Source organism: Astatotilapia calliptera, chromosome 7 (assembly GCF_964374335.1).
Source record: "Astatotilapia calliptera chromosome 7, fAstCal68.1, whole genome shotgun sequence".
NCBI lineage: Eukaryota > Metazoa > Chordata > Actinopteri > Cichliformes > Cichlidae > Astatotilapia > Astatotilapia calliptera.
In genome coordinates, this window is record NC_137428.1 from 7,480,472 (window position 1) to 7,500,987 (window position 20,516).

The 20,516-nt window shown below is 41.0% G+C and overlaps 2 protein-coding genes across 5 annotated transcripts in view; both read left to right on the forward strand.

Annotated features, from left to right (window-relative positions):
* Positions 1 to 378: 378 nt before the first annotated feature.
* On the forward strand, positions 379 to 13,071 carry septin5b (septin 5b). Its single transcript, XM_026172680.2, has 10 exons — positions 379 to 463; positions 2,911 to 2,997; positions 3,129 to 3,252; positions 3,567 to 3,701; positions 3,786 to 3,903; positions 8,628 to 8,729; positions 8,980 to 9,076; positions 9,186 to 9,321; positions 9,928 to 10,030; positions 10,220 to 13,071. The coding sequence occupies exons 5-10, from the start codon at positions 3,811 to 3,813 to the stop codon at positions 10,280 to 10,282; spliced, it is 594 nt and encodes a 197-aa protein (XP_026028465.2). The 5' UTR covers positions 379 to 463; positions 2,911 to 2,997; positions 3,129 to 3,252; positions 3,567 to 3,701; positions 3,786 to 3,810; the 3' UTR covers positions 10,283 to 13,071.
* A 2,110-nt stretch (positions 13,072 to 15,181) lies between these two features.
* The window catches only part of mctp1b (multiple C2 domains, transmembrane 1b), a 39,003-nt gene continuing 33,668 nt past the window's right edge, over positions 15,182 to 20,516 (forward strand). For all 4 annotated transcript variants that reach the window (XM_026172673.2, XM_026172674.2, XM_026172675.2 and 1 more), the window contains exon 1: positions 15,182 to 15,840. In XM_026172673.2, coding sequence (XP_026028458.2) covers positions 15,346 to 15,840 — 495 coding nt within the window. In that variant the 5' untranslated portion in view covers positions 15,182 to 15,345. The remainder of the gene's footprint in view (positions 15,841 to 20,516) is intronic.

Below are 20,516 nucleotides of genomic sequence, written 5' to 3' on the forward strand. Positions count from 1 at the left end.
GGGTTCTATGCTGGGGCCATTTCTGTTTTGCTTTATACATGCTTCCCTAAGGAAGTATCAATAAAAGTCATAGCATACATATTTGTTGCTATGCAAATGATACCCAACTTTATCTTTCTATGAAGCTAGATGACATATACCGACTAGTTAAACTATAGGCATATCTTTAAGACATAAAGCATATTGTACTCGTTATTGCCCGAGAAAGATGTTTAAGCCTTTAAATTAAAGCTGAAAAATCTGCACTTCAATCACATCTTGTTTGTTTGAGTTGAAATCCACTGTGTTGGTGTACACAGGTGGTTCTTTGTCAACCAAAGTTTCTGGGTTAACCACTGCTGCTTTGTTTTCTATCTGTGTGGTTGTTTCCAGGAAAAAGAATATGTTGGTTTTGCCACACTGCCCAACCAGTTGCACAGGAAGTCAGTGAAAAAAGGCTTTGACTTCACACTCTTGGTTGCAGGTACGAGGTTTAAAAGGACACAACTTTGTCATGCACCAAAAGTGTCAAACCAAGACAGGATGTCATTACATCAAACTTTCACATTACACTTTCTGCACAGCCTGTTTAAATATGAATTGCCATCTAACAAGCTACATATTATAGGCAAAAGGTTAACAGTAGTCTGTCACATTTTATTTAAAAACTTTGACTAGTTAGTATATATGTGGTCAAAGGAGCTTGCAAAGAAAAGCGTCTGGACTTCTTTAAGTTGCTTGAAGACGTTTCACCTCTCATCTGAGAAGCTTCTTCAGTTCTAAGGTCAAATGGTGGAGAGTCCCAGATTTAAACCTAGTGGGAGTATCCCCCCAAAGAGGGACAAAAGGACCCCCTGATGATCCTCTAATCGCCTGAGCCAAGGTGTGAAATTGCCACCATTTGACCTTAGAACTGAAGAAGCTTCTCGGATGAGAGGTGAAACGTCTTCAAGCAACTTAAAGAAGTCCAGACGCTTTTCTTTGCAAGCTCCTTTGACTACGATGACCTGGATCCTGGATGACTGAGAACCTTCACAGACCTAGTATATATGTGGGCATTTCAGAATATGTCCATCAACATATCAGGGCCAGAACTCACAGCCATCAAAGTTCATGTGAGGTATCATGCACATTGTTGTGGGAGCTTGGTGTAGTAACAGCTTGTTTTTTATTGCTAGCAGTAAGTCAGACTCATTCCCAGTGGTACTGGACTCCACCAAGACTGTCTTCTGTCACCAGTTCTGTTCATCATTTTCAGGTGCAGCCAAGAGGTAGAGGATGTTGGGTTTTGTGGTCTTAATATATCATCTCGACTTATTGGAGATGATGTAGTTCTGTTGGCTTCATTGAACCATGACCTCAGCTTGCACTTGAGAGACTTGCAGCTGAGTGTGAACTGCTGGAATAAGAAGTAGCAGCTTCAAGCGTAAGGCCATCGTTCTAAACTGGAAAAAGGTGGAAAGCTCCCTCTCGGTTGGGGATGAGTTGCTGTTCTTTTCTCAGGGTCTTGTTCATGAGTGAGGTAATGTGGATTGAAGACTGACAGATTGATTGGTGTATCTTCTGCAGTCTGTTGTGGTGATCAATCTACATTTTTACCCATGGCCACAAGCTCAGGGTGGTGAAGAGTAGAAAGAAAGAGATTATGACTACAAGCAGTAGAAAACATCAAAAAGTATATTTGCTCAGCATTAGACAGAGAAGTTGCTACTCCTCCACATTGAAAGGAAATAAGCAAAGTGCTTCAGGTATCTAATGAGAATGCCTCCTGGGCGCCTTATAGACTAGGTGTTGATCCATGTTATCCATGTTGCATGGATATCTGACCCACAGTCCTGTTATTAAGGACAGAGGGAAATTGATATTGCCTGTTAAGGAATAGCTTTGGAGATTACCTGATCAGTTGAGAAATAAATGCTCAATGTGTGTATCGCACAGACTGCAAATAAAAGATGGCTATTGCATTTTTTGGAACCAGAAATGGCCTTATTTGGATAACAGGCTCTTAAGTGCTAGCTTATCAGCTAATGCTAGCAAACTTCAATAGCCACCTGCATCCATAAACTATATGGCTGCAACCCCCTGACGATAAATGATATTTAATGGCAAGTAACTGAGTAATAAAACAGAAAAGTTAATTAATACAAATCTTTTGCTAAAGCCCTTGAGTTAAGGCTGAGAGATTGCACTTCAATTATATGCTGGATATGCTTGTGTGATTTAACTATCACTTTGGTAATGTGCAGACACACACCAAAATTGGAATGGAAATCGAGAACCGGCTCTTGTAAAGAACCAGTACCCAGTAGTTCAATTTCTTGGAATTGCTAGTCTGTTTGCCTATCGAGCCCGCTTATTGATTCTACTTGTACATGCACTACAATCAACTGAGTTCAGTTTTGTGCTGAAGGAGGTAATAGTGGTGCAGGCTGAGGAAAAGCTGAGGGAATGCTGACCCCAGCCCAGCAACCAGACTGTGAACTTCAAAAGGTAACAACAAACTGATGAGCAGTCGGACTGCATCCTCTGTTTCTACCTGTTTATGTTTCTAAGGTGGAATCACCGTAGTGATCACTTTAAAGTGTCTTTCTGCTGGTTTTTATATTTGCTTTGTGCTATTGACTTTGTTCATACCTACATTCTAAGAGAAAGAGCATGCGTGTGTCCTCATTAGGGTAGGGATTTGTTTTGGTGTGCGAGACTATTTGAGGGGTAGATGAGCTGCAAAAAGCGTTGCTGTAAACATGTCAAATCGCAGATTCAAGCACCAGAAATTTCAGTCTTCACAACAATTGGCCCAGATAATCTTTATCCGAGCCACACTAATTAATAACACAAGTTTTACTCCCTTGCTTTAACTGACAATAAAATTAGTTTCCATGTGACAGTGAGCATGTTACACTGATGTAATGATCAATATGTATCCTACAGGTGAGTCTGGCCTAGGTAAATCCACTCTGGTGAACAGCCTTTTCCTCACTGATCTTCATAAAGACAGAAAGCTGCTCAACGCTGAAGGTGAGTGACTAATCTATCAGACGTCTTCACACCATTCTTCTTGTTTCTTTCATCAGTTATACAGTGACTACAGAGTCATTGTATAACTCTCTGGTTTAATATCCATATCTGTTTGTTGTTTTGCCCCGAAGAGCGCATCAGTCAGACAGTGGAAATCACAAAGCACACTGTGGACATTGAGGAAAAGGGGGTGAAATTGAAACTTACAGTTGTGGACACCCCAGGATTTGGAGATGCTGTCAACAACACGGCGTGGTAAGGGTTGAGTTTGTACCGAACAAGATGAGCATGGTGATAAACATCAAATGGAAGAAGCCCTCTTATTTTTCTAAGTAAAGTGGACTTTACTTATTAAGTAAAGTCCACGTAGACTCTCCTTTCATATGGTCAGATTGTCTGCTTTGGACCATGTTTGAGTGAATGAACTGGGTAAGCTAGCTCAGACAGACACAAACCTGCTATTACTGTAAGCTAAGCAAACCACCTTCGAGATCAAAATGACTCTTTAGAAAAGTAGATCAGTTTTTTAGCAAAACATGTAAATATGCAAATATGCCGTTATTTTCTAGCTGGAGGCCCATTACAGATTATATCGACCAGCAGTTTGAACAGTACTTCAGAGATGAGAGCGGACTCAACAGGAAGAACATACAGGACAACAGAGTGCACTGCTGCCTCTACTTCATACCCCCATTCGGACATGGGTAATATATATATATATTTTCTTACACACACATATGCACACATGTATCGTACACAGATTCAGGGAAGTTCGTATCTTCCTGCAGGCTTCATCCTGTTGATATAGAGTTCATGAAGGCCCTGCAGGATAAAGTTAATGTGGTTCCTCTCATCGCTAAAGCTGACTGCCTCACTCCCTTTGAGATAAAGAAACTCAAAGAAAGGGTAAGATCATAAAGACACATGATTTCACTGCAATTATGACAGCTTTATATGTGGAAAATAAAAAGTGAATTTATGCTGAAGTATTTTCACTGTAAAATAAATGAAAAGTCCCAAATTAATGTGAATGCTGTTTAAAAATTCACATTACTGAGATCCTTAACTAGCACTTAACCAATTCTGCATACTTCATGTTACAGACAAATTAATGGAGAAATCTTTCAATCCTCTTTAAATCCACCCTAACTTATAAGTTACAGTTTAAGTTTTCTGAAGAGTTTCGTTTTTCATGGCATTTTCCCCACCACTGCATGATGTCATTACCTACTGTAAAACAAAATTAAAAACATGATACACAACCTGAATAGGTAATAAAGCAATAGACCTTTCAGCCCAATTCTACTTTTTCTGAATAATCCATCATACAAAATGTAATCAAATGAAAAAGTCTCTTTTTAAAACTTGTTTTATTAGTTTTAATCCTTTAACCTTATGCACATTATCCAGCTGCCTCCCTCTTCCCGCTCCACCACAACCACCCACACATGCAGGGCCTTGGAGTAGGGGTATGTCACCAGGGTGCAGAGGAAGCTACCCCCCCCTCTGTCCCCTTCTGGCTGCCTCTGCCTCAATTTTATCCCACAACTTAGACATTCACATTACTCACACTCTCATAACACATACATATAGGATCTTGGGAGTGGGCACAATCACGGAGTCCAAATTACCATCAGGGTGTACACCTCACCCCTGGCGTCGCTGCCCACCTCTCAATTTTAAATACACGTAGACATTGAGGGCTATCAGGAGGGGCTATGCGCTTACCTGCTGCTCTCTGGCAGGTAGCTCCATGCCCTCCTGGGTTTTAAATGCACCTTAGAACACACATGCATCAACACTACAATGAGCGGGTGGAGGGAGGTTTGGAGTCTTCTCTCACCCCCGTTCTCTGCGGCCTGCTGGAGCGGGAGGGCTAGGAGGAGGAGTTGGCCGTCCGACTGGGGTCTGGAGTGTGGGGCCTCCCTGCTGCTGCGGAGTCGGGGTGGTCTGCCTCTCCCCACCGCAGGGAAAAGGGTAACACCACCTGGGTCTGGGTGCAGTTCCCCCCTCCAGGGGCAAGGGTACCTAGACCCGGTTTGTAGAGTACGCTTGGGGAGTGTGATCGTGTGTACAGCGTCTCTTTATGTCTGTCTCCACGTTGGTTGAGTGTGGAGTAAGTGCATATGAGAGCATGAGGGTGGGGATGGATGTTTGTGTCTGTGTGTGCCTGTATTTCTGTGTCTATATGTCAGGTTGGGTATCAGACGCCACCTCTCTGGGCACATCTCAGGCCCTCCAAGGTTTGGAGGCCTATCTCCCCCACCACTTCCCCTGCCGGTGGCGGACTCCCTTGGATATCGGTGCATTGTAGGTTCTTTGTGGGATGGGCGTCCGGGTACACACCGGCTCACTCCTTGGCGGCCGCTTATCGGGGCCTGGAGCCTGGGGCTCGCTCGGGCCACTTCGGGGGTGGGGTGCCCCCGGCCTCTCGGCCTGGGGCTCGGTCACTCAGGCGCAGCTGGCTGCCGGCGGAGCTCACGGGCGCGTCACTGCAACCCCCCCCTGGCTTCTGCTCCGCGGCTGCTGAGTGAGCCCTCATCTGGGACTCTCCTCATCTCTTTCTGGGACAGTGGCGCGGCTGCCCCTCTGTTGGTCTTCCTTGGTCTCTTGTGTTCTGGGGGCCTCTGGATGTCTGGAGTTTTGATCTCCTCCATACCTGCTTCATGCCCTGGAGGACGGGGCTGTGGCTCCCCCACACCCTCTAGCACAGAGGTGTCAAACTCTGGCCCGCGGGCCACATTTGGCCCGCAGCCTAATGACATTTGGCCCGCAAAGCCATACCAAATTACTATTGGAGCAGGCCTACTGGTATTATACAGCTAATATATATATTGTTTAGTATTAAGCTTTGCTTGTTCCATATTCAGTTTTTCAGCAAAACTTGTTTGAGTCCATAAGAAAAGATTCATTCTTATATCTAGAGGAAGAATTTTTTTTTTTTCAATAAATATTAATGTTAGCCCGCGACTTTGTTCCAGTTTAGAATTTTGGCCCACTGGCCCATTTGAGTTTGACACCCCTGCTCTAGCAGATCATTACATGAAGGAACCTTTTAAAAACAAGCGCGTCCATGCTCACAGGTGTACACACGGGTGCTCACACACACAAACTACACCCTTTTTGGCTCCTACCTCAAAGCACACTGTGTTCTGTTGATCTTATGTGCTGCACAATAATGTTTAATATTTAGTATTTACTGTCATATTCCCATATATCATTGTGATATTGTTTATTCTATTACTCTTGTTTTCTTCTGCTTGTTTTCTTTTTTCTTTCTCAACAGGTGATCGATATATGTATTTTTTTTCTCTGCTTATTCTGTTGGTTTTTGTTTTTTGCCCTTCTCCCCCGTCCCTCTTCTCAGCTGTTTTTCTTTCCCTCTTTCTTTCTCCCCTTCTTTCCCCCAGTCAAGTCTGTCCCGTATTCAGCAAATGAAAATAAAATAAACAATAAAAGGTGAATCAAATGGACCATTACGGCAAGGCTGGGATGGTCAATTTGGTAAAGTAAATCCGTTGGGCATCTTTCTTCGCCTTTAGACAACAATTCTGATGGCAAAAGAGCCAAACGGGACAGGCAAAAAACAAAACAAAAACAAAAACAAAAAACCTTATGCACATTGCATCAAGCAAAAATTAAATTATATGCAACAGTCTTTGACTTGAAGAAATTTGTTTAACATTTAAACCTATTTTCTGCATATTCCAGCACATAAAATAAAATAATGTTTTGTGTTTTACTTGCATTTTTCAAATAGATGCAAGTAAAACGCAGTAGAAAATAAATAAAATCAAAGACTCTGCGGCTCTGAGTCCTGTCGCTCTATTTTCTATTTTCTTAATCTATTTTCACCTGTTTAGCAGTCGTGGAGCCAGTGGAGGTTTGCCCGGTGCTGCAGCGGTCATGTCAGTGGGAGTATCCGGGGGTCTCTCTGTGAATTTCACATTCCCGTGGCAGCGTGCTCAGTACTTGCTCAGTTTTTTCGCTGTAAAAAGAAATTTTCTTCCCACGCAGTGAACAGTGGACGCTAATGTTTTTGACACTTTTTACAGAGTCAAACTCAAAGTAAGCTTTAAATGCTGCACGGTCGTACTCTCTCCGCACTCTATATATTATCCATTGTTGATCTACACACGTCTGTTACCACGACCGTCGCTTACGTCATTATCATGAGACACTCTCACTAACAAAATCACGGTTCAGTAACGCAGTGACACAGCGTGCTTATGGGAAAGTAACAGTAATTTAATTACTTTTTTTGCAATAGTAATCCCTTTCACATCCATAAATAAACTTTACAAACATGAAAACTGAGTTAATGGAATTTATTCCTCCACTGCATGATGACATCACCTGCTCTAAGAGGGTGGAGAATGATTAAAAAAATGTCTTTCTCTTTCCTTTACACAAATGTAAGCAAATTAAGATTATGTCTGTGAAGGTTCTCAGTCACCCAGGTCATCGTAGTCTTCCTTAGACTACAAATTAAGATTAGTTTGTGTATGTTTTTTTATTTTGTTTAGCACATTTTCAGGTTTTGGTACTCTCGTTTTTTACACTTAAGCTGGCTGATCTTTTGGTAATCTTATGCAATTAAGCTTATTCTGCAAGTTGAGCTTTGAATATTTCAAATATTTTTAAACCTTTCAGGCAAAATCTTCACATTTTCAGCATTCACATTGCATTTTCACTAGGAGATGCTTTTGCTAGTATTATGGCACTGTAATTTTAATGGAGACCAAATATCAACCAAAAACCTAAGGAAAACACACATAAATGTTAAATAAACTGACGTAAAGTATATATTAAATACATAACAAAAAGGAAGTGACATGATTGAGCTCTGTGTTAACCTCATGGCCTCCTCTTTGACATATTTTGTGTTTTTCTCATCTGTTCTGACTATTCTGAGTGTCACTCAACCGATGCAACCCTGTTACCCACATTATCAAAAGAATACAAATTTATTTGAACATTTACTTCCTTTATTTATGTGACAGTCCACAGCTAGCATCTTTCTGAAACAATACACATTTTTTTAGCCTAGTGCTAGCATTGCATTATAATATTGTAAGCATAGGAATTAAACAAATATTAAATTGTTAAAAACATATAAAGTACTATTAAACAACACTTCTGTGGCCCTGAATACAAAATTACTCAAAGAAACAGTATTCGTGAAGATATGTATAATCTACGTAGCAAAATAATCAACAATTTCCTAAACAAAATTTTTCAAATTTACTTTTTTATTGGTATTGGGTGCTGCAAGCATAGCACGCAACAGCTACACTGTCTCATAAAAGTGTACCTTTGATGTCTGAGCTGGAAAAATCTTTGTTGTTTTTGATGATTTATTATTTGTTTTTTCTAATACATAACAAAAAATGATAAAATAAAGGATCCATTTTTGTCTCATTTAGCCTAAATTGTGGTCCAGTTCTGTGATGACATGCAAATCTTTTGAAGCTCTTTTTAGCGCAGGATGATTCATACATCTCTCTAAAGCCTTCATATACAGTACAGAAGGGCACTGACTTCTTGCTAAATTTTCTCATTCTGTGGGCGTATGTATGTGTGTGGTTCTGCTGCTATCCATCACATCTCATATGTGTTTTTTCTTCCAGGTGAGGGAAGAGATCGATAAATATGGGATAAAGATCTATCAGTTCCCTCACTGTGACTCGGATGAGGATGAAGAGTTCAAGCAGCAAGATAAAGAGCTGAAGGTGAGCAGGATTCACATTGAATATGTCCAAAACAGCGTCTTTAATTTCCTTCTTTATGGTTTTCTATTTTCAGATGATAGCTGCAACTAACCCCTGCTTCAATACAATCTTACTTCTAGCTGAATAAAAACATGAAATTGAAAACATTTATTTGGAATGAAGTACCACTAAATAAAACAGTAGTATTTGTACTTTTATTCTGACATTAGGAATCTGAATCTTTCCTCTGTGGCTGCTGCTTGTGATGCAGGAGAGCACGCCGTTTGCTGTGATTGGTAGCAACACTGTGGTAGAAGCTCGAGGTCATAGAGTGAGAGGGAGAGTCTACCCCTGGGGCATTGTGGAGGGTAAGCAGCTCTAAACTGGAGGTTGCAGCTGTGCGGCTGTCTTTTCCAATTCTGATTGGCCAACAGTCTGTCTGGATTCACCCTCACGTTCATCCTGTCCTGCGTGCAGTGGAGAACCCGTCTCACTGCGACTTTGTGAAGCTGAGAACCATGCTGATAAGAACCCACATGCACGACCTGAAGGACATCACCAGTGACTGTCACTATGAGAACTACAGGGCACAGTGCATCCAGAACATGACGAGGTGTGAACCTGACAAAACCTACACATGGTCACAAAACATGGTTAATTATGAGTAAAACTGAGATATGGAGAACAAAACCAGGGCGATTAGTAGATCTTTGACATATTCAAAAAGTATGTGACAAAAAGTTCATTTCATTACATTACACTTCTTAAGACCATGATTTTCTTGTAATTTTTTAAAGTTTTCTTGAGCAGTCAGTATATATGCATATTCCAAATGTGAGTATACATTTTTACTTAATAACACAACATTTATTTTTAATCTCATAATTTTGTGTCATTAGTTGCGTAGCCAAATTATGTGACTTTATTACTAAGTCAAAAGTTTGACTTGTTATCTCATCAATTTTACTTTGTAGCCTTGGTTTCTGTTTGCATTTGAATCTACCATCATAATAATTCAAATGAAGTTATTATCAGATAACAATCCTGTTAGTAAAGGCTTTAACACTTTGTGCTTCCATTGCAGACAGAAGAACGAGTTAGCTCATTTTCCTGTCTTGCTGACAAAAAAATCCAGTGTTACTGTGATGGATGACTGCGAAACAAATGGAAGCCGGCAGCCTGTTGTTCTCATCCCTCATGTTTATGTGTCCTGTTACAGTAAGATGAATGCAGATAAGCGTGTGGAGAGCCCCAACCCGATTCTGCCACTGTCTACACCAGATATTGAGGCTGAGAAGCTTATCAAGACGAAAGATGAAGAAGTGAGTGTCAAAAACACGACTCTGTGACTCTGTGATATACCTCAGATGCTCAATAATACATTACAGTGGGTGTTATATAAGCAAGACACTGATGTGAATTGATGACCCATATGTGTTATTATGTAAGCTGTCTTTCATGCTTCTCTTGCTCCCCTGTCTCTGTCTTGTGTTTATCTGGTGTGTCTGTAGCTGAGGAGGATGCAGCAGATGCTTCAGAAGATGCAGCAGCAGATGCATGAACAGGAACTGTGACTCCCCTCTCCCACAGCATCTCTGTCCCTTTATATCTTTATTTAGATGGCAGTGATCCCTCACCGATGCCATGTTTTTAGGGGTTGAGATGAAAAATTCTTCAGTGTCAATATTTCACCTAATTCTTTAAACTCTGGTCACAAAAAATATAGTAGATGAATGACAGCATGATGTTTTTGCCGTTTGATAAAGTACAGTCATTAGCCAAGTGAGTCATGTTAAACAATAGGGAGTAGCTTGCACTTTGTTATTTTTAGACCACAGGCTTAGGGATGGTTAGTTTACTTGAAATGCTCCATGTATGCCCTCAATGAATTAAGTAGTTTATTCACTGATTGTTTGTACTGTACTTGTGGACTGACAAACAGCTGGAACAGCTGCTGGTAATATAATAACAATACTAATAATACTTATTCTGAATGTGGGGTTTTCCTACAATGGTCAGATGATACAGTGAGTGGAACTGAAATGCTGACTGGAGAAACACACTGCTCTTTGAGGTTTAATATCTGCTTAATCAGGCTTAATATAATCAGTGTCCTGATCAGGACTCAGGATCAGGAGTAGTCTAATAACTTATTTCCCATAATACTGAAATTATAATATAAAGTACTTTGTATTTGAGTGGACATGCTGATGTTTTTAAATGGGTTTCTATTAAACCCAGAGATGGTTGGGTGGGGTATTACACATCAAGACTCTTCTGCATTGGCTGAACTTTTCTAACCTGGTGGTGCATCCATATTTTATATAATGTACAGTTAATAAGCACATTACAGTCTCCTACACATCTGTCTGCAGTTGTCTTGCATTGTGAATAATCTAGGCATTTATGAGTAGGAAGAGTAACGTGCAACCTAAAAAGATATCAATCCTAAAAAGTCAAAGGGAACCTATTTTGTTTCAGTGCTGTTATAGTGTTCGATGTTCACACAACTGATTTTATTTATTTAAACATGGCCAGAGGCTCACATGAGCTCTGGTTTTGGCTCTGCATGATGTCAGTGAGAGTGGGTCTTCATAATGTGGTCATCTGGCGCACACAGACGTGAGTACAGAACCACCTCCTACCTGGCCTAGCTGTAGAAAAATAAAAGTAAAGCTGGAAATGAGCAAAATAGGCTCTCTTTAAGGGTTGCCTGGTAAACAAGATAATGCCAAAATGCTTTTTAAATCCATGTATTTAAAGGGGGCATAACTTTTTATGTTGTTATTTTTTTTAAGAATATTTGGTATTTCTACAAACCCACACAAAGAAAAATAAAACCATCTTCATGACATTCACAATGAATGATCAGCGTTGGTCTGCAGCATCAAAACAGGTGAAGCAGTTCCACTGTTTGGCAAAAAGATATACCTGAATGAGCCAACAGAGCCACAAGCAGAGCATGCTGTTCATGCAGTCCTCGTAGTTTGTTGTATGTAACAAATGTTACAATTAGTTTAATCAAATACCAAGTGGCCACTACTATAGAGGGGTAGTCATAAATTGACTTTAAGACCAACTTGAATCCAGTAAGACAAAATCACTTGTGGGTTACCAGGTGTATATTTCATGTTGCCTTTTTGCATTTCAGTGCAAGATAGTTTCTGTTTTATATACAACAGGACTGTTGCAATATCAGATTTCTATTTCATGATTGCTGTGGTAACAAAAAAGTTGCAATATCTATCATAATAATAACAGTAATGGTAATAATAATTACAGCAATAATACTATCAGTCAGATTCATCTGGAACTTTGTTTTATGTATGCATTTAAAGTCAAAATAAATATACATCGAGCTGATGAGACTTTTACTGAAACTGTACAAAAACAATAAAAAGCCATCATATCAGAGCTCTACACTCTTTTTGCAACATGTTCATCAGAGATTTTACATTATAAGGAAGATATATGGAACGAAAGTTTGGAATACTGAAATCTCCACACAAGATTAAAAATCAGCTTGTATATATTACCATAAATCATTAACATGTAACTCTAATTTATGACAGATGAACACTGTTTCAGTGTGTTTGGCTGTGTAAAAAGATGAAAACAATATGGGAAAAGGGTCAAAGAAATCCCAACAGAATCAACGCTTTGTTTCTCACCAACAGAATATAGTTATAATAAAAACATATATGTTGGTAAACATCAGTCTTTTCAATCCAAAAAGCTATTGTCGTTATTTAAAAAAATCACAGATCAAATGTTACCTGCAGGATAAGACAAGTGATGGCGAACCTTCCAGTGCGAGGAATAATATAAACATTAAAGGAAGAAGGCTCAGTCAGAGTACTTCTTTAAACCAAGCGTCTTTGGCTATAAGTCCTCAACTGAGGATTTAATTTTATGCAAATTGTTTTGGATTTAGAGGAACGCTGTGTTGTTTGGCTTTTTGTGTCTGTTGTTCATCAGTTACTTTTTCTGTTTATATGGATCTTTTGACAACTATTTACTACAACTATGATATTGTCATATGTGCAACAATGACACAGTATTTTAGTTTTAATTTCATGGTTAAATGGCGACATCCTCACTGTGTAAGAAACATTGATGCTTACCATATTACGGATGTTATTTTATGGACTGTCATGTCAGAGGTTTTGAAAATGCTTTAGAGAATATTTCCTGAATTAAAATTGTTCTACATCCCATATTTGTAACATACTAGCTTTATTATGTGGTGATGATACAGTTTTCTTTATAACATAGCCCTTTTCAGGAACAGCGTAACATAGTGATTTGCAGTATAACAAGGCCATAATAGGTACAAATAAAACAATTCTTTTGTGTAAAATTCTTTTGTGTCCGTCTTCTTATTTTACCATGTGTCTGTTATTGCAGACACATGAACTAACTGGCATGCAGTCTGTTTCTGTTTCTGTTGCTCTTTCTCCATACTTTAAACTTTTTCAGCTCAACCAACATCTGGACCCCCTTCGGTTCACTTACCAGCAGTGCTCTGGAGTTAAGGAAACCATCATCTACCTGCTCAATCATGTCTACCTCCATCTAGACCAGCTGGCAAGCACTGTGAGGGTTGTGTTTTTTTACTTTTCCAGTGCATTCAGTACCATCAGGCCTGAAAGCGATGGAGGTACATGCCTCTCACATGTCCTGGATTGTTGATTACCTGACAGGAAAATCACAACATGTGCGCTTTCAGCATTGTGTGTCTCACAAGGTGATCAGCAACATTGGGCGACCACAAGGGACTGTCCTCTCCCCTTTATTATTCTCCCTCTACACCGAGGACTACAGTCGCTGAACAGAGCCCTTCAATCTTCAGAAGTTTTCTGATGACTCTACAGTGGTTGGATGCATTGGTGACGGTGATGAGACAGAGTACTGGACTGTGGTTTACTGCTTTGTTACATGGTGCGAGCAGAATCATCTGCAGCGTGACAAAGACCAAGGAATCTATTGTGGACATTCGGAGGACCAGGAAACCTGTCACCCTGTTTCAATCCAGGTGGTCGATTTGGGCATTGTGGAGGACTATAACTACCTCGGAGTACACACTGATAATAACCTGGACTGAATTTAAAAAACCCTGGACACTGCAGGAAAGGCCAGAGTCCTCTCTATTTTGTGAAGCAGCTGAGGTCTTTTAACATCTGTCAGACAATGTTCAGGATTTTCTATGAGTCTGTTGTGGCCAGAGCCATCCTGCATGCTGTTGCATGCTGGGGAAGCCGGTTGAGGGTCGCAGATGCCAACAGATTCAATAAACTGACCTGCAAGGCCAGTAATGTTATGGGGACGGAGCTGGACTTCCTTACGGTGGTATCGGGGAGGTGAACGCTGTCCAAGATAAGGACAATGCTGGACAATACCTCCCAACCAATTCCTGATGTGCTGGCCAGTCACAGGAGCATGCTCAGTGAGAGACTAAGATTAGTGCACCACTGGACGACATAGGAACCTATTTTGACAAATTGCTGCCCCTCCCTGAGCCTGGTTCTGCCAGAGGTTGGTTCCAGTTTAAATTGAGTTTTCCTTTCCCACTGTTGCCAAAGTGCTTGTCTGAGGGTCATTTGATTGTTTGGGTTTCTCTGTATTATTGTAGGGTCTCCTTACAGTATTAAGTGGCTTTAGGTAACTGTTGTTTGTGATCTGGTGATATATAAAAGGAAGTGAATTGAATTGAAATTGAAATCCATCAAACAAATTTAGATCCTGAAGATGTTTCTTTGCCATTTAAACTTTCATAACGACATGCACTAAAGTCAGGGTTCATGGATGCTTTTTCATCATTTGTTGCTTCATTGCCAACTTTCTTTTGACACAAGACGAATGTCCCTTTTATCCAGCTGCTTTAGCAGCTTGTGTCTGGTGCTCATCCTGAGGACACCCACTGAGTAATACCCTGTCCATTTGGATTAAGGCTTAAGTTAGTCACTGATCTCGTCGTCTTATCCAAAAAGAGTAATAGGCGTCGTAAACCAGGCTGGTTATTATTTATACTATTACACTGACCCACTGTTTCTAAGGTCCCGTAAAATGAATTTTAATAATTTGATTTCTTTTAAAATAATGCAAATAATGTTCAAAGAAAAAGTTTAAGTTACTCCCAGACTGTGTACAAAGGTTTTTTTCAGTGCAGGAGAGTAAATAATGTAATTTCACTGTATAAAAAGCAAAGAGACTAAATAAAAATATATATTTCTGCTGGGGTTATATATTTTGAGGGTTACGTGTGAGAATATTGTAGCTCATCTCTTTGTTGATGAGGTCTAAACATTTATTTTTCATATACAGTTATATACTTTGTCAATGAAAGACTGGTGTGCAGTTAAACTTTCGTACTACAAATTATCTAAAGTTTAATGGTAAACTGATCTTATTGGTAGACTGTTTGATGGTGCAGGGTAAGGGGCACTACGTCATTAGTTTCAGGTCTTCAGATGAGCTACGCACAGCCCTGTTGGCTGGAGGAAGTATTTCCGTGCTTTTGGGTACAGGTTTCGGCGCGTTTGCAGCCGTCTGATGCGGCGAAATAGTACAAACGGGGTATTTCAGTGGTCCTGTCCACCGATGTGACAGCCTGCCGGAGCTCCGAGTAGAGGCGGGAATGGAGCGGAGCGAGGCGGACGAGAATGAGAGCAGTTCATCCCAACAAAACACGATGTGGAAACAGCTTCAAGCCAAAGCCAAGCCGCTGCTCAGCCCCAAGCTGGGCGCCAGAGAGCCAGAAGACAAGAAGGAGCGAGGCATGTGGATGTTCAAGAAGATGAAGCGGAAGGAAAATGTCGTCCTGGACCGGGTAATCTCCTCCTCGCAGCCCGACCTGCTCTTCTCCTCTCCGGATGATGTGGACATTAAGGAGGCACAGCTCTGCGGCAAAGCAGTCGGCCGGGACAAGCTGCAGTTTTCGATCAAGCACAAGTCCACCAGCCCAAACAAACCCACGGTGTCTCAGCTGGTGCAGTCCCACCACAAGAGCTCCTCTCTGGGGTCTGCGTGCCTGGAGAGGCTGGCCGAGCCTCCGGACGGCGATGGCGGGGGCGACGCAGCAACAGCTGCCGCAGCGGAGAAGACACATCTGGAGAGCAGTGAGGATCAGCTGGTGAGCTCCTGCCTCGATGATTTGGGTTTTCAAATGAATATATGTCTGAGAGAGCCAGTTCTGTAACTATTAGATTAGCCCTCATTCATACTGGCAGGTTAACTATCACAAGTTTTGAGTGTGTGAGCGGAAACAAGCAAGTACATGACAAGATTTGTAACGCGATAAGTGTCAAATGGCATATGCGTCAAAATCTGATAGGTTAACAGATAATGACAAAATAAAAAACTGTTCCGTGATCTCCATTTTACATCACATTACTGTGTTTTAAGTAGTTAAGAGTAGTCATTGTATAAAGTATTTAATTATTGTGTGGTATTCTTATCAGAGAGAGCCCTACCCAGCCAACGTGTGTATATGGGCCCCACCTGGTTTTTGCTTGGGCTGGATGGGTACCATGTGGGCATGGGCTCAAACTGGGCTTTTTGTATGGGGCCTACTTGGGTTTTTCACATTAAACCCATATGGGCAATCCCAAGTGGGCACTTTTAGTAGGTCCTAGCTGGGTCAAACATGGGAAACACTTAACTTGGTCCAAAATGGGAAACACACGTAGGACCCACTTGGGTTTTCCACCTGGGATAGACATGGGCAAACACAGTAATTTAAGGATAGGCTGTTGTTGTGTGCCCCAGGTTGGGCAAAGTGAGGTAATCAATATATTTTTTAGCACTGATGACACAGGTGGGGCCCACCTAATCAAACTATATGGTTGTGGATGTGGATGGTTATAACCATCAGAGTACGAAGAAGCACCAAGCAATCACAGGGTACAAGAACTCCCCTTTAACAGGAAGAGATCTCAGGAGATTTAGTTGGTTGAGGGTGAGGGAAAAGACAGGAACAAAGATGAGTGTAGCAATCAATGTTGGTCAAGTTACTTGAAAAAAGTAATCAGTAACTAATTACTGATTACTTCCCCCAAAAGCAATCCCTGTCATGAACCGAAGTTCCGAGCGCAGGCAGGACCCAGTAGCAGAACACACACACTAGGGTAGGAGCGAATAAAGAAAGTAATTTTTATTGCAACTAAAGGTGTCCCGTGAGGGTAGCCTGAAAAACAACGTATGGAACCAGAAGAAACCGAGGGACCGCGCAGGGAACGCCGAGAGCGGGGCTGTAAGAGGCTGTAAAACAAAAAGAGAGACAGATTACTGGGGTGCGGAAAAAAGGCAGCATACGAGGGAAGGTGGAGTGTGCGTCTCACGGTGATAGCCGGGCCGAGTGAACCAGAGGGGGGTGGAGCTCCAAAAGGGGTCAAGACGGCGAAGCTGATGGTGAACCAAATCTCAGGCGGACAGGTGGACAGGCAGGTGGCTCGTAAACAAAAACACGCCGAGTTGTGATCGCTGAGAGGCGACTACGGACTGGCGTGGAGCAGCAGGTAGGGCAGGATTAAATAGTCCACCTGATGATCGCCTGGGATGGGATGCAGGTGTGGGGTTAGCAGCCACGCTCGTGGGCGTGGACATCCCAGCAGCACCCCGGACGCCGGGCCGCGGACCATGACAATCCCGTTACTTTACTGATTACTTATTGTCAAAAGTAATTAATTACTTAGATTTACAACCTGAATAGGTGATAAAGCGATAGATCTTTCAGCCCAATTCTACTTTTTCTGCATAATCCATCATACAAAATGTAATCAAATGGAAAAGTCTCTTTTTAAAACTTGTTTTATTAGTTTTAATCTTTTAAAAAAATTAATTATATGCAACATTCTCTGACTGGGAGAAATTTGTTTAACATTTAAACCTATTTTCTGCACATTCCAGCACATAAAATAAAATATTTTTTTGTGTTTACACTCACTCTTTAAAATAGATGCAAGTAAAACACAGCAGAAAATAAATAAAATCAAAGACTCAGCGGTCCTGTTGCTCTATTTTCACCTGTAAAGCAGGAGTGGGGTAGGCGGAGGTTTGCCCTGGTGCAGGTGTGCCGCAGCCGCTTCGCTGACTGACATTGGAGGTATATAAAATGCAGCATGGGCTACTGATGCATAAATAACTTTAAAAAAAAAAAGACTCATGATGCAACATTTAGTTAGAATAAAGTGGGACCTCCTTTGTGCTTTTATTAAATAGTTAGACCTGTAAATATACATTGTCCACAGACAGTTAAATAGAATAGAATTAGCTTATATTAGTCTCCGCTTGTGGAAGTTAGCATTATTCGTCTTCTGTTGTGCATTTTTGTTGTGCAGATTTAAAAAATAAAATTATTTACATTGTAATAAATAAGTTAAAATATTTGAAAATAATATTAAATAATAGCCATAACCCATAAACTGTGATAACACTCCCAATAAGGGGCTCTGTTTTCATGTAGACTTCTTGTATTTTGAAGGCCTATGAGAGAAATAGATTTCTAGGTCACTTGACAAATACCCACCCATCAGCACGCCATAAGTGAGTGGCATCACTTTAGACTGAATTTACAAAAGTAATATCACATCTCTCATTTAGATCTCTCTCAAATCCTTGCTGGGATCCAGACAACTTTGGCTTCTCTGGGAAAATGATCCCTGTCTTCCCTCCTCTATGAGCTCTATAAACACACGGAAATGATGTTGAGTTTCATTTTGGTCCCTAATAAAGTGAAAAATATAAATAAAGCAGAACATCTTTAGGACTGACCTGCTTCTCATATTTCTGTCACCTTTTTGCTTCTCATACCTGATTTCAAAAACCAAGATGGCAAATCAGTCAGCTAATTGGAGATAAAGTATCTGAAATTCAGGAGCGGGGCCACGCCTCCAAACACGCTCCTTCCGGTTCTCATCTGTATATGTTCCCCCAGTTCTACAAGCTGTTTGTTCTCGTTTACGTGCCCCACCGTCCCTCCCTCCCCGTTTTACTTCTTTAACTTCTTCACTTCTCTAGCCGGACAGGGCCCACCCAGTCCCCTTTGAGGCCTTCCCTAAACCGCAGCTCAATTCATGTCCAAGTCATTCACCTTTATCTACTAAAACGCTATCAAACCTCAAATGAGGACGTGGGCCTAGCAAGTGAAATGCTTTAAATTGGGACGTCACTGTGGTCACATCACACTTTTAAATGAACTGACACTATCACACTAACATCTGCTAAGAACGCTGCTGTTATTTTTGAGAAAACATTTCATTTTGAATTTCACATTTCAAAGCTCACCCAGTTTGTTTCTTTCATGTCAGAAGCATTGCAAAATTTCTGTCTATAATTGTTCTGGTAATGTGTGTCTGCTGTAATGAATATAAGGGCATGTGTTTGACTCTGTGTTTTTATGTTTGAATGTGTGATTCAACAGTGAAGCACTTTGTAACTGTGTATTTTTAAAAAGTGCTATACAAATAATATTATTGCTATTGTTGTATGTGATGACTTGGGAGTGAGAATGGATTGGCTAGAGAGAGGTGCGCCTGGCGGCCTGGTAGCTAGTCAATAGTAACATGTCTAAGTGGACTAAATCAGTAACTCAATGAACCCCAATAAACACATTTGTGTGTCCTCCAAAGTCACACACAAATCATTTTAACATTTGTAAATCTTAGTTTACCATTTGGATCATATTACCCTGCCTACTGTGGTCTGTGTGGTTCCTTGTGCAAGATAGACTCCAAAGTCTCATTTACTTATCCATGTATGTTGAAATTAATATAGTCATTGCAGATAAGAAAAGATTATTGGTAAATCAGATGCTAATGGTTTTCCTTCCCTTTATATATACACTGTTCCACGGACAGATGCTCATTGGTCAAAGGTCAGAGCATGCACAGTTAATCCTTGTGAGCCAAAAGCTCAGGTTTCAAACTGTATTTTTTCTAATCTCATGATTAGTGGATGAATATCACACACACAAGCTCTACCACCTTCTGTTTGCAAGGGGGAGAAATTTTTCTCTCAAGAAAGGTGTTCTTAAAGGGCAAGGAGCTAAAACAGGAGGGTTCCTTACTAGGAACTCAGAAATTCTTACTTCAAATGAAACTCACTATTAGTACAAGATTAATAATTAATAAAGCGCTGGATGGACCGAATCAAGGATGATATGAAGGCTGTGAATGTTACACCAGAAGACGCCCTCGATAGGAAGAAGTGGAGGAAGGCATGCAAGATAGCGGACCCTGCGTCGGGTGATATAAACCGCTAGGAAGAAGAAGAAGAGTACAAGATTAATAATTGCTTATTTTAAAATCTGAATTATGCAAATCTCCATTACTACAGTGCAAGAATTAAAAAAAGGGGGCTTGGTTAGATTTTGTGGAGCTGTGTGGGTGTATGTGTGTGTGGTGCTGCTCTCTCGAGGACCCTGCTGCCACTCCTTTTCTCCACCTGGGGTCACTCAACAAAAAGCCCTCCGACATTATAAAGGCGAGATGAGGTCCACGTGCGAGGGTTGTTGCTGGGTGTCTGTCCTGCTCCGTTTACACAGAGTTTTGTTTTTGGAGCACTGTGGATTCCTTTTGTGGATACATGTGAATAGTGTGATCCTGTGGGCAACAGAAGTGCCACTTACTGAGTTTGAGCTGTTTGAGCAACAACACTTGCATTAAGGTGCTTTATGTTGTTGTAAGGTACAAAGAGCAGCCGACTAAGGGAAACCAATCCCCTCAGTAAATGTACCAGCTTCTCAGAACAAGACTAGCTTATGTTGACTCTCCTGTGTGTGCAAGTCAACTGAAGCATGAGAGGACAAGA